This window comes from Alternaria metachromatica (assembly GCF_023757995.1).
Source record: "Alternaria metachromatica strain BMP 0045 chromosome Unknown scaffold_3, whole genome shotgun sequence".
NCBI lineage: Eukaryota > Fungi > Ascomycota > Dothideomycetes > Pleosporales > Pleosporaceae > Alternaria > Alternaria metachromatica.
Window position 1 is genome coordinate 1,338,714 of NW_026055494.1, and position 12,850 is coordinate 1,351,563.

Below are 12,850 nucleotides of genomic sequence, written 5' to 3' on the forward strand. Positions count from 1 at the left end.
GCACGAGAACGCAGAAAACTCCCGTCGGTCCGATGCCCTGTCAAAGTTTAGGTTCATCTACCGTCCCTGCTCATCAGCCCACTTTTAGCCGTTCTGCCTCGACCAGAACTGTAAGACGGCGGCGAGAACAAGAACTAACAGATCCGAGCCTGTTCGACCCCAAACTGGGTCCTAATCCCCGGCCTCCAGACACTAAGCTCAAGTCACAGGCCGAGGATCTTGGTTTTGAGATGCCCGGTATGCGTAAGCGGGTATACACTATTCCTCACAACCAAGAAGATGTCCATCCGGCTTTGCGAAACCAGCCTGGACTCATACCTTCTCGCTCATCGACAAACGCGTCAAGGCATTATAACGAGTCAATGGCTTCGCATAATCCAGAAAGGACTATCCCGCCTGATGATACCATGAGCCTCCCTACCGTTCGCCTTCCTCGGCACCACAATTCGGACGACCGTCCAGCTCCATTACAGATCAGACGCAGGCCTGTGCCACAACCGTCAGTCGCGGGTTCTACCAGGCAGGAGAACTCTTTCCTCAATCCTCCCGCTTCAATGATCTCCCGCCGATCACTCGCAACCACAGCGCACACGATCGCGTCTTACACCGGCGGCCCATCCTCTCGCACGGGATACATAGATCCTCTCGACAACCCGATCTATGACCACATTGAGACGCAAGAAGAGCGCGTGGAGAAGTACAGACAGCTTCTATCTAGCCATCCTGACCCCGAACCGTTCGCGGAATATGAGGATGACAACGCTTCTGTCTTCCCGAAGCCGCAGCGCCAGTCTATGTATTCTGCTTTCGGGGATGCAGGATTCAATTCTGCGCGTTTCGACGTGATCGATGAAGAACTTGCTGAAGATGAGATTGAGGACTGGGAGCGGGGTGAGCCTGAAGACGACGAGGTGCCTCAGGGATGTGCACTGAATGTGGGTATGATATTGGGCAAGGGAAGACGTCGGAGGGCTAGCGATGCCAGCGTGTGTTCTAACGATTTTTATTAGTATGTTTTTTATGTAGATTCTTCCCTTTTTATGCCCCCTTATACGATTTAAACTCTATTCTTTTGGAGTTTTCAGGAGTAAATTGTCTTAACATCATTGATGTGCAGAGCACTCGTCCATTCATCCGTGACGTTGTTCTTTCCTTCTACGATCAGAAGGAATCCTCTCCTCGATGCTGTCCTTCAAAGACACCAAGACTTCCTTGCAAGATGAGTGTACCCATAGGATGGTCTTTCTCTTACGTAGGGTACCGGTGATGGAAGTATTGCGCATCAATCATGGTAGGATGGCTATGCGAAGTATCATTCCATCGTGAGAGCCAGTCGAGTGGAACTAACATTGAAGAAATTCGATCGATCAATCGGATGCAATCAACTGCGGCACGCAGTATGGGAATACATATCGTATTTAGTCATCAGACGCCTATCACCTAATGTCCAAGGCTAAAACTGTTGATTTGGTAGCTATCATATTGTTCAGCCAACGATGTCTCCGCCAAACCCGATCGGCCGTCGGACTGGGCCTTGCTTCTTATAGGGCACGATAGCCATAGCTTTGTAGGTTTTACCCATGCCGTTTGGCCCTCTATCGACAAGTCGCTTCCAGCCTGTTTCCAAGCGTCTTCGCGTATCTTCATCCTTAGCAGCCTTAAGTAAGCGATCAGCGCGCTCCTTAATGCCCATTGTCGATAAAAAGAAAGACTGTTCAACGGGTCCGTGAACCTCAACACCCGGAGAAGCATCTAAAGCTGCATCTGCAAGGGCGAGAAAGTCCACATCAGCCGAGAGATCTACCAGACCGGGCGATGCAAAAGGCGAGACAGTGGTATGTGAGCGAATGCCCCGGAGAGTGTTCGCTGGGATAGTATCCAAAGGTCCATAATCCAAGATCAAAGCTGCACCAGACGGCTGCGCTTTTATGAAGCTTTCCTCAACAGGAGCACTTCTGCTCGAGGGAGTATGGGATGCCGAGGTGTTGCTAGGCTTAGGAGCGCTGCCGCCTATCCGTACAGCGAAGTCAGATACGTAGGCAAAAGATTCAGGCGAGATCTCGATGATCGCATCTGGAGTATTCTCTAGCTTCTTGTAGCGATCAGACAACTTCGGCAGGTATAAGGAGTGTGGCGTCGGTGTCTTCGAAACGGTCAATTCGAAGTCCAATTTTTCATCCCCTTTCTTTGGCGAAGAGCCACTTGCGCCCATATCCGAGTACGGCGAAGTTGGCGAAACAACCAGCTCATGCCAGGTATTCTTGGGGGTTGTCACGCCGTGCTTGGGTTTGATAGGGCCGGTTGGCGTGATGATGGTCGATGAGGCAGGCACCGAAGATTGAGAGATATTCTGGAAGACGTGGATTGGAAGTGCATCAAAGAACTCGTGGGCTAGTATGAAAGGCGCTGCCGTATGCTCTGTGTATGTTGTCAGTACTCTGTTGATGAAGAGAGTAGAGTCGAGCGCGTACCTTTTGGCACCAGCCTTATGTCTTCGCACCACTCGATCCTGCAGGAAGGCATGTACTTGCATTGTGCGGTTAGACCAATGTCGCTCTTCTTCAGATCATCGGTGTCAGACAGCAACTTTGCTTGCTGTTTCTGTAGGTAAGGTGATGCTTCGATGAGATAAATAGCCTCGATGCTATTTGTGAAAGCCTTGAAACTAGATATGGTCTGCCATCCTGTAAGCATGCTTCGCATTCTCTACTATTGGCAGAGCACCATACCCTCAGTACATCGTCCATTAGCGTTCCTCGTCCGGGCCCAACCTCGATTATCTGCACCTTGTCTTTCCTTCCTTGGGCAAGCCACTCTGCGTATAGCCATATACCAATAAGCTCGCCAAATACCTGGCTAATCTCTGGCGATGTCACAAAGTCACCCTTTGTGCCAAATTGATCCTGTCCAGTCGATGTTTGTCTTGTGTAGTAACCGCCTTCGGGGTGAGTGAGGCATTGTCGCATATACGCCGCTACCGAGATTGGACCTGTCGTCTGAAGCTAATCTTAGACTTGCTTTCATACTGGGAAGGGGACTCATACTGTAATAGCTTCAGCCAGCGTCTTCGCCAGCGGCGTCGACCATTGTCGTCCCGAGTCGGAAGATGTAGAGGCAGAAGTCGACGACCACCGGGAGGCACATCTCGTTATTCGGATCGACGTTTGTCGTGGTACCGATCGACTACACTGTGTCGCTGTCCGCAGTAGGTTCAGAGGTTTGGTCCTCATGTCGGTCTTGTTTATCGAAGCTCCATGACGTTGGCGCGTTCGGAACTACAGAAAGTTTAGATCGGAACGCCAACGTGAACGAAGCTATGACCACCATTTAACGATTCACACGTGCTATCGGTCCAACCAGCGCCATCTACACAGAAACACACCAACCGGGTCATTCTGGGAAAACCAAACCGACTTAACCTCAATACACGCCTTTGCACATAGATACTAGTGGAAGTCGGTCTCTTGGTCAGAAAGGAAAGAGAAAGAGCTATGGCATCACGATGGGCAAATGATGAAGCAGACAAAGCCGAGGAAGCGCGTCGGAAGAAAGAGAAAGAAGAGAAGAAACGCCTGAAGCTTCAGAAACAGCAAGAGGTGGAGGCAGCCTCACGAACAACGCAAGAGGCGGAATCGAGACCTGCAAAGCGCAGGAGATTATCAACAGGCGACGATGACGAGGGAGCCGCAAAGCCCAAAGAAGAAGAGACCGAGAGGAAGCTCCTGCGATTTCAAGGCGGAGCTTGGAACCCTTGTCGACATATTTCCAACTTCGAAACCCTCAATCAGATCGAAGAAGGCTCATACGGCTGGGTCTCACGAGCGCGCGACATCACTACAGGCTCCGTGGTCGCCCACAAGAAAGTCAAAATGGACTACAACCAAGACGGTTTCCCTATCACCGCGCTACGAGAAATCTCCATCCTGCAACGCTGCAGACATGCCAATGTCGTCGATCTTCTGGAGGTTCTATCTGGTGACGACCCGCAAGAATGTATCCTGGTCATGGACTTCCTCGAACATGACCTCAAGACATTACAAGAAGACATGAGTGAGCCATTCATGGCAAGTGAAGTCAAGACATTGTTACGACAGTTGGTCTCTGGCGTCGGCTATCTGCATGAGAACTTCATCATGCACCGCGATCTCAAGACATCAAACATCCTACTCAACAACCGTGGCCAGCTGAAGCTTGCAGACTTTGGTATGGCACGATACATCCCGCCGGCGAACGCACCCCTCACACAACTGGTCGTCACGCTATGGTATCGTGCGCCTGAACTTCTACTAGGGACTCGAGATTACGGGACGGAAGTCGACATGTGGAGCGTAGGCTGTATATTCGGCGAACTGCTTGCAAAAGAGCCGTTACTACAAGGCAAGAACGAGGTCGACGAGCTCTCACTCATCTTCTCCCTTTGTGGTCTCCCATCAGAGAAGTCTTGGCCACAATTCTACCGCCTGCCCAACTCCAAATCACTAAAGCTACCGCGCGACCACCGCAACGCCCCAGGCTTCAACCGTGCAAAATTTCCCTTCTTGACAGCGTCTGGCATTGAACTCCTCTCTTCGTTGCTCTCCCTGAATCCAGACCATAGGCCTACAGCGAAAGAAGTACTGGAGCATCCTTACTTCAGAGAGCAACCCAAGCCGAAACCGACCGAGATGTTTCCCACGTTTCCAAGCAAGGCCGGGCAGGAGAGGAGAAGGAAGAAGAGTCCGAATGCGCCAAAGAGAGGAGAGGCGCCCGGCATGCAGGGCAATGTGGATTTTAGTAGTATTTTCAAGGGCAGAGAGGAAGAAGAGAAGGGAGCAGGATTTCAGTTGAAGATGATCTGATTGATTGCGAAGACGCGTGGGCATGTAGGAAACTTCTTTCAAGGCAAGATGGACTTCGCCCAACTGAGCCTGCGACCGATTTCAATTAATGTATACCATTGGTCTGGCCAACCGAATAGTCCAACCGAGCTCCTACTTGACTGTGCGGATGCCTCTAGGCTTTTCCAGCCGACAATGAAGACAATCTTGCGTCTCTCATCTGCGGTCTCTGCTTCGACTCCGGTCGCTGCCATAGGAGCTATAGCTTGGACTCCTCCTTCCGCCGCCTGCACCCGCGCGACCTCCCCTCCTTGGTGGACTGTCCCGCCTGCCATAGCCTCCTCCCCCACTTCGTCTTGGTGGTGTTCTGGATGGCGAGCGACTGTAAGAAGAGCGCGATAGGCTTCGTCGTGGTGACCGGCTGCGAGAACGTGTGTACGACCGTGGCCGTCCTCCGTAGGCCCCTCGTCCACCACGACCGCCTCCGCCTCTGCCCCGACCCCAGTGTCCTCGATCGGGCGACATTCGACGCGGTGGAGATCGATAACGGCCATCCATAGGTGGTGGCCTGTACGCGCCAGGTGTGCCTCCGCCCCTCGGTCCCCGTCCACCGCGCCCATAGCCACCTTCGTAGTCGTCGCGTGGCGGCGGGCCTCTACGCGCGGGCGGAGGTGTCTGTGAGAAACGACGGCGGGGAAGGACGATGGAAACTTGGATCTTGGCTCCATCTAATTGTGCGTCGTGCATCTTCGCGATTGCGCGTTCGGCGTCGTCGATCTCCTCGTAGAGAATGTAGGCTATGCCGCGATTGATGTTGACTGTTCAATAGTCAGTCCTGCTCTGTGGGGAGGTAGGGCGAAACATACAGGTGGGGTTCATGGGCATGGTGAGTTCCTTGATGACACCGTACTTTCCGAATATCTCGCGCACGTGGTCTTCTTTGACGTTCCTGGTCAAGGCTTCAACTACGATCTGTTGGTGGGTCAGCGTGCTGGTGCAGGAAGGCTGAGGCAAGGCAGCTCTGGAAGTTGCGTCTAGCACAGGGAGTATGCTTACCTTTGCGCTTCTGGGTGCTGGCGACCGATCTCTTGGAGTCAAACTCCGGGAATAACTTCTACCTCTCGAGCGCGATCTGCTTTCTGGTGTGTAGCTCCGTCGCCCATTGCGCCGTGGAGACGGTGATATCGGCGAGCGCGATCGAGTAATTGAACGAGACCGTGTAGGCGAGCGAGGGGTGACGGAGCGGCGCGGCGAGCCTGACTGCGCCGACCGAGGGCGGCTGGGTGATCTTGTGTGCGACGGGTCGCGAGAAGGGCTGCGCGTGCGCGAGCGTGCGGGAGATGGAGAACGAGATGGCATGTCTTGGCTGTCGCGCAATTTCAGTCGTAGCAGTGTCCTATTGCGTGCTCTTCAATGTACACTCGGTGGTTGGGCTTGTAGTTACTTTGTTGGTCATGTCTAACGCGACGTAACTTTTGGATGGTAGCTCCAAGCTTCAAGCTCGTCTTAGCGCTGGCACGTGACTAGCGGGACGTGTTCGCAAACAGCCATCACATAGTCAAGGGCCACGACAGGGAATAGATCGGCAATGTAGGAAGAGAAATGAATCGCCAGCTTGTACAAATTGCACAAGGTGCATGCTGAAAAGCCAGTCGTCCCTCAAGCTCCAGCTAATACGTTTTCATATCTGCCGCGGAGCTCGATTGTGTGATGTCTGCAATTTAAACGTTTGCTTCCAAACAGGCCAGAGACGGGCTAAATAGTAGACCTGTGAAGGACCTGGACTCGGACGGTTCCAGTGTCCGCTATTGCGTGACTGTTGGATCGACTGCTGAATTGCCAGCACTCTGACCCGCTATCCGTCCTCGACCCCAGAGCGCGGCGGATACTAGGCGGGTATCGCGGTGGGCATAGCTAAATGCGGCGCGCTCAGTGCCGTCGCGTTAGGCATCGAGGGCAGTGGTGACCCCCACCAAGTAAGCAGCTGCATGATAGCGCAAGGAGGACGCGTGACGGGTCGTCAGATTAGAAGCTCAGAGGTTTGCGTGCTGGAATTGGAGGAGTGAATTGCGTCCGTTAGATTTCATCGCGAGAGGCGGGGTCAAAACAGCCCCACTATCAAATCGCAACTTTAGCCCAACAACGCAGCCTTGAACACCCTCACCGCATTTACCCTCTTGCTCTGCTTAGTCAAAAGTACCTGCATCTACTTCGCCGCATCCCTCTTCATCTTCCCATCACCACAAGCTTCCACAGCACGCACATCAACCCTCCGCAACCATGTCCTGGCAAGGTGAGCAGCTCGAGGCGTCGAGTTTGGAAGGTCCTGGCTAACTTTGGGCGCAGAATACGTTGACACCAGGTACATCAAGCCTCCCAATCTATCACCTGTCCATGACTAACGTTATCACAGCCTCGTCGGCACTGGTAACATCGACAAGGCCCTCATCTGCGACATCGAGGGCTCAACTGCCTGGGCCGCCTCCGCCGACTTCTCGGTAAGTCGTCCGATACAATACGCGCCGGACACAGCGAGCACTCCAGAATCAAAGCTCCGGTGGCGCATAAACAATAGATTGGTGTTGACCAATTACAGCTGTCCGCTGAGGAAAGGGCCGCCATCGCCAAATCCTTCAACGACAAGTCAGAGCCCAAGAAGGTCATCTCGGAAGGTGTCAAGGTCAACGGTGTCAAGTACATGACCATCGAGGCAAGCGACGACTCGCTCAAGGCGAAGAAGGTAGGTGCCAGACATTGCCCACCATCAAGTGTTCAAGCACTGACAACAACCCCAGGGAAAAGAGGGCATCGTCGCTTTCAAGACTACCCAAGCCGTCATCATCGCCCACCACCCCGACACCATCCAGACTCCCAACGCCTTCAACTCCGTAGTTGAGCTCGGCGAGTACCTGAAGAAGCACGGAATGTAAAGCGCCTTCGATTCGAGCCTGTTTGTACTTTAGGGATATTTGCATAACCGAGTTGCGGAGCGATGGATGGCATCATGGGCGACTGCTCATGGACATATATATGATTGACGATGGATGAAATAGCGGCATTGGAGGATCCTCTTCGATACAATGACAACTCTCAACCCCTAAACCAGAACCTTGTTTGTTGCAGGTCCCAAAGAGTACTGTGCATCTCGCCGCCGAACATGCCAGTCTAGCTTCACATGTTGACTACAACAGCGACAAGAGACAAGCACACCGGAGCACATGTATGATCAAGCGCATTCACATCATTTCATGATGGGGCATAGACGTAACAAGCATGGGTCAGATATGTTCATGGTGTCCTAGCGATAAATGAGAGAGAGAATGCCTAAAGGCCCTTCATACACGCGAACTTCTTCACGACCTTTTCTCCAAATGCCTCCTGTAACTGGGCAGCAACAACCTCTCTCTTCTCATCTGCATTCTCATCGAGACCAAACGCGGTAGGCCCTTGCAAACAAGCCCTGATAACACCCTCCACCGTGTTACCTAGATAACTCTTCACGCCCCGTAGATGTTGTGGTTCCGTCTGTAGTAACCTTTTCTCCACAGCCCACGTATGCTTAGGCCGCGCCTTTTCAAGATCGATAGACAGAATCTGGTCAATGGTTTTCCAGTAAGCGATCTCCAGCAGTACGATACCGAGCGAGTAAAGGTCGAAAGACTTCTTGTAAGACTCACGACCGCCGGCATCTTCGCGATTTCCTCTATGCTGTACAGACGGATGACGATAGATGTCTGCAGCGGGATTGTCAAGAGGACGTTCAGTCATATCATCGCTGGTGGCCGGACGAGAATAGTCGAAACCACTAATCAGAGGATCCGCGTAGTTGACCTCGCCGTGCGTGACCTGACCGTTTTCAACTCTTCCTCCCTTCTTCGGAAAGAGGAGGATGTTGGCCGAGCGTAGGCCCTTGTGAAGCCAATCCACCGCATGGAGACGTTCAACTGTCTCGGTAAGAAGTCTCATGAGTGTGATACGGTCAGTGAGCGAAGGTATATCGTTCTCGCGGTTTGCGATGAGTGCGTGTAGAGATGTCGGTTCAGTGTCCGCCGGGATGGACGCGGGCTTTTCGAAGACTAGCCCGAAACGTCCTTCGTCCTCATCGATAAAGTAGCCTCGGCAGAAGGGTGCTCTAAACCGGACTGTTCTGTTGTGCTTACTGAGTAAGGCGGCCAGTTTCTTGACGCGAGCGTGGATCTTGGCGTCCACAGCACCATCCTGCTGCATGGGACCCGTGGTATCGGGTGATTTCCATTCTATCCACACAGGTGTGTTCTTGTAGTATGCCTCCGTGCGTACACCTTCATCAATCTCCAGGGGAAATTGACTGCCTAGCTTAGGGCGTATGTCCATGTACTGGAGCTGGGTATCACGAATGTCCTTTGGAAGATCTGGCATGTTGATCTTTTCTGCATAGCTTGTGGTAAGATCTTCGTGAGAGTCTTCGATAGCAAGGTGAATGAAGTTTTGCTGGGCTAAAGCAGCAAGAGGCTGACGGGCGGCACCACGAGCTGCGACGGCACCACTGTCCATCATACCATCATATTCGGAATCTTCCATCTCTATCAGTGAATAAGCCCTTCGAAAGCCAATCTGTTCTGATTGCTGGGATTGGTAGATTTGAACCATGTGCGACATCGTCCGGTTCAGCAAGACTATTTGATCATTTGTACGCGTCTGCATATCGATGAGCAGGTCTACTTGAGCTTTGTCGAGCGCTTCGTGCATCTTGTCGTTGAAGTCGGCCAGTCTCGCGATTAGCTTCTCCATCTTGAGGTGATCGAATACAGCCCATTTGAGCCTCTTTGGTACATCCTTGAACTGTTGCACGAATTTGAGGGACATTTTTACCAGCTCGTCAGTAGGCGGGAACCGGACAGACCTTGCATTCCCTTCACCAGAGCCGTTGGTATCGTCTTCGATCAGGCGATCAAAATTTTGTAGGACGAATGCTTCAGCTGCTTCCTCTAGGAGAGGCTCTGTAAGTCTCTCGTACTTCTTGTCTAGTCGGCCGAATGAGAAGAGAAGCTTTTGTTGTTGCTCCATGATGTTGATAATGAGGCCTTTCGACATGTGATTCAGGACCAGTTTGTCGTCTCGATAATCGAGCTGTACAAGCTTTGCCCAGTTGAGAAGTCGATGTTCTTCCACTTTGAAGTTGACCAGAAGCGCTTGGCAGTCTTTGCGAAGATGACAAGCATCTGCGATCAGTTCGTAACCTAATCAAGATTATTAATGCATCTTCAGGCGTAGGTCAATGGGTATGCCAACCTTGGATACATCCCGCAAACACCTGGAAGAAGAAGGATACACCTCCGATAGCCAACTCTGCCATCTCTAAGGCTGTTCGGAGTAACCTTTGAAAGGGACAGCTGGACGGTCTCGCCGAGAGAGGAAAGCAATGAGATGAACGCAGACTTGGAGAATTACTCAAGGGTAAGCAGCGAGAAGGCTGATATTTCTACTAAACCTTCATGGCGACATGAGAGCATAGCACGCCGCGATGCAGGCGCGCAACCTGATCTGTAACCAACACTGCCCCGTGGCCTCGAGCTGAAGGCCGTCATCACATCCCAGACCAATCCAGGAGGCTGGAATAGTGGGGTCCGGTAAGGGTAACAGCGCGATGGCGTTTTGCGATACGTGACGAAGGCTGCAATCGTGGCTGAGGAGCGTTCTGCTGAACTCGTCAGGTGCAGCAGAGACATCACCTGGAGGTGATAGGCTGTCGGGTGTATGCCTCGAGGAAAGCCGCGGCCCGCACAGCCACGCTAAGAAGCCACGCGAACATGGACCCTGGTCGACGCGTCGCATGCTGCCACCCATTTGCTCACCACCAAACCAGTGACAGGCGAACCGGTCACCAGAGCTACGACGGGCATCTGGCCCCCCGGAAATGCTTCTCGAGCATCTGAATCCTTGGTATCGCCCCGCATCAGAGTTCGAGCCAACGCCCTTCATCGCCCTCTTCTTCCGAGCTCCTGTCAAGCTACTCCTCTACCATGCATACCACCTTATCACATGTCTGCGCTCAACCCCGAAGCCTCTACAACGCCCACCCGTTCGAGTCGTTTGCATATCCGATACGCACAATTTGATACCGGAAGATGTACCGGAAGGCGATCTGCTCATCCACGCTGGTGACATGACAAATGACGGAAGTGTGGCGGAAATACAGAAACAAATAGACTGGCTGAGCTCGCTCCCGCATAGAGAGATTGTAGTGATCAGTGGGAACCATGATACTTTTCTGGATCCAAGGACACGACCATCGCTGTCCGAACAGCACAGGACTGGAAGGCTCAATTGGAAGAGGGTACACTACCTGCAGCACCGACGGTTGAGCCTAACGATCAAGGTTGAGCCTAAAGACGGCGATCAGATGGATGTTACCACACCCTTGCTCGCAGCGGAGCCAGGTCAGAGAAGGATACGAATCTACGGCGCACCACATATACCAGCGTGTGGAGACATGAACGTGCATGCCTTCCAGTATGAAAGGGGTCGAGACGCGTGGTCAGAAACTGTGCCTGAAAATATCAATATATTAGTCACACATACACCGCCGAAATACCATCTGGATCTGTCCCTGCCGACGGGGATCGGCTGCGAGCACCTCCTTGCTGAGGTCAGGCGAGTGAAGCCAACACTACACGTCTTCGGCCATGTGCATTGGGGCGCAGGGCAAACTGTAGTTTGGTGGGACAGAGCTCACGATGCATATGTGCGAGGGCTTTCAATCAAGTCCAAGTGGACGCGAGGTATCCTGAATCCAAAGCTTTGGTGGAATGTAGTCAGGGTCGCGTACCGTGGCATGCGAGAGCTGCTCTGGGATCGCGTGTGGGGCGGGCAGAGTCCAAATACTATCATGGTCAATGCAGCCCAGACGTGTGGAAATACAGGCAAGTTGGGCAATCCTATCCAAGTCGTCGACATTTGATATTGTCCGTCACGTAATACCCAAAGCAGTCGTAATCGTAATGTGTAAACCTCATAATCAACACAGCAGTAAGCACTTGATTGTCGGGAACTCTTTTCGAACTAAAAAGGGTTCTGTTGATTTAGCTTGACTATCTCGTAGGAGAAGCCAAGTACAACAAGGAGACCAGGCGATTCGCCGTTCCCCGCGACTTTATTTGATTGTGGTCATGAAACCATAAATCGTGCATACCATGCCATGCCATATTCCACCACTGAGCCAATGATTTGCGCACATGCTCAGAGACGACGACCACGGCGACCACCCTTCCTCCTGGTGGAGTCGGATGGGGTGGGAGTAACGTCCTCGATACGTCCGATGCGCATACCAGCACGGGCAAGAGCGCGGAGGGCGGACTGGGCACCGGGGCCGGGAGTCTTGGTGCCGTTACCACCGGTGGCACGGATCTTGACGTGGAGAGCGGTGATACCGAGTTCTGCATATGTTAGCTCCTGTTCCCGTTCCAGATTATCCATTCCAATCATCTTACCCTTGCAGCGGGCAGCAACGTCCTGGGCTGCCAACATGGCGGCGTAGGGAGAGCTCTCGTCACGGTCGGCCTTGACCTTCATGCCCTTTCGTACTGGTCAGCGGCTGTCGCACGCAATCGGTATGGCTGCACTTACACCGGTGACACGGGAGATGGTTTCGCGGCCAGAAAGATCGGTGATGTGGACGAAGGTGTCGTTGAATGAAGCGAAGATACGGGCGACACCGAAGACAAGCTCACCCTGCGCTGCTGTCAGTCCATGTCGTCGCGATTTCCAATGTCTGCTGGGCACGCACCTCGCGGACCTGGGGTCCGAGCTGGATGTTCTCCTGGGGAGCGCGGGCAACCTTCTGCTTGGGAGGCATGTTGGCGGTAATATGGGTTTCTTGACGTGACTGGCGGTTCGTAACACTGTCGGCGATCGAGTCGAACTTTCGGTGGTGGGAGGTGGAATTTCGCTTGTTTGCGGGTGTCGGAGCAACCAAAACGCCGTGCTTAGCGCGCCAAGCCGCCTACTTAACTTTTCTTTGGCTGCCGCAAGCGACCTGCAGTTCCTCCATCGCT

The 12,850-nt window shown here is 52.9% G+C and overlaps 7 protein-coding genes across 7 annotated transcripts; 3 read left to right on the top strand and 4 right to left on the bottom strand.

The window, feature by feature from the left end:
* Window positions 1-1,486: 1,486 nt before the first annotated feature.
* Window positions 1,487-3,230, bottom strand: J4E83_002098 (uncharacterized protein; the record flags this gene model as incomplete). The annotated part of the gene is made up of 4 exons (XM_049329048.1): window positions 1,487-2,418; window positions 2,472-2,676; window positions 2,730-2,996; window positions 3,045-3,230. 4 exons carry the CDS (start codon window positions 3,228-3,230, stop codon window positions 1,487-1,489), a joined length of 1,590 nt encoding a protein of 529 aa, XP_049192020.1.
* A 261-nt stretch (window positions 3,231-3,491) lies between these two features.
* Window positions 3,492-4,838, top strand: J4E83_002099 (uncharacterized protein; the record flags this gene model as incomplete). Its single annotated transcript, XM_049329049.1, has 1 exon — window positions 3,492-4,838. One exon carries the CDS (start codon window positions 3,492-3,494, stop codon window positions 4,836-4,838), a length of 1,347 nt encoding a protein of 448 aa, XP_049192021.1.
* A 238-nt stretch (window positions 4,839-5,076) lies between these two features.
* J4E83_002100 (uncharacterized protein) lies at window positions 5,077-5,980 on the bottom strand (the record flags this gene model as incomplete). The annotated part of the gene is made up of 4 exons (XM_049329050.1): window positions 5,077-5,238; window positions 5,529-5,635; window positions 5,684-5,789; window positions 5,936-5,980. 4 exons carry the CDS (start codon window positions 5,978-5,980, stop codon window positions 5,077-5,079), a joined length of 420 nt encoding a protein of 139 aa, XP_049192022.1.
* Window positions 5,981-7,097: 1,117 nt separating this feature from the next.
* J4E83_002101 (uncharacterized protein) lies at window positions 7,098-7,747 on the top strand (the record flags this gene model as incomplete). The annotated part of the gene is made up of 5 exons (XM_049329051.1): window positions 7,098-7,140; window positions 7,164-7,179; window positions 7,231-7,315; window positions 7,414-7,557; window positions 7,613-7,747. 5 exons carry the CDS (start codon window positions 7,098-7,100, stop codon window positions 7,745-7,747), a joined length of 423 nt encoding a protein of 140 aa, XP_049192023.1.
* A 394-nt stretch (window positions 7,748-8,141) lies between these two features.
* Window positions 8,142-10,152, bottom strand: J4E83_002102 (uncharacterized protein; the record flags this gene model as incomplete). The annotated part of the gene is made up of 2 exons (XM_049329052.1): window positions 8,142-10,036; window positions 10,089-10,152. The coding sequence occupies 2 exons, from the start codon at window positions 10,150-10,152 to the stop codon at window positions 8,142-8,144; spliced, it is 1,959 nt and encodes a 652-aa protein (XP_049192024.1).
* A 561-nt stretch (window positions 10,153-10,713) lies between these two features.
* Window positions 10,714-11,757, top strand: J4E83_002103 (uncharacterized protein; the record flags this gene model as incomplete). The annotated part of the gene is made up of 1 exon (XM_049329053.1): window positions 10,714-11,757. The coding sequence occupies one exon, from the start codon at window positions 10,714-10,716 to the stop codon at window positions 11,755-11,757; it is 1,044 nt and encodes a 347-aa protein (XP_049192025.1).
* Window positions 11,758-12,035: 278 nt separating this feature from the next.
* RPS14 (ribosomal protein S14, S11) lies at window positions 12,036-12,651 on the bottom strand (the record flags this gene model as incomplete). Its single annotated transcript, XM_049329054.1, has 4 exons — window positions 12,036-12,232; window positions 12,287-12,371; window positions 12,423-12,527; window positions 12,583-12,651. 4 exons carry the CDS (start codon window positions 12,649-12,651, stop codon window positions 12,036-12,038), a joined length of 456 nt encoding a protein of 151 aa, XP_049192026.1.
* Window positions 12,652-12,850: the final 199 nt, after the last annotated feature.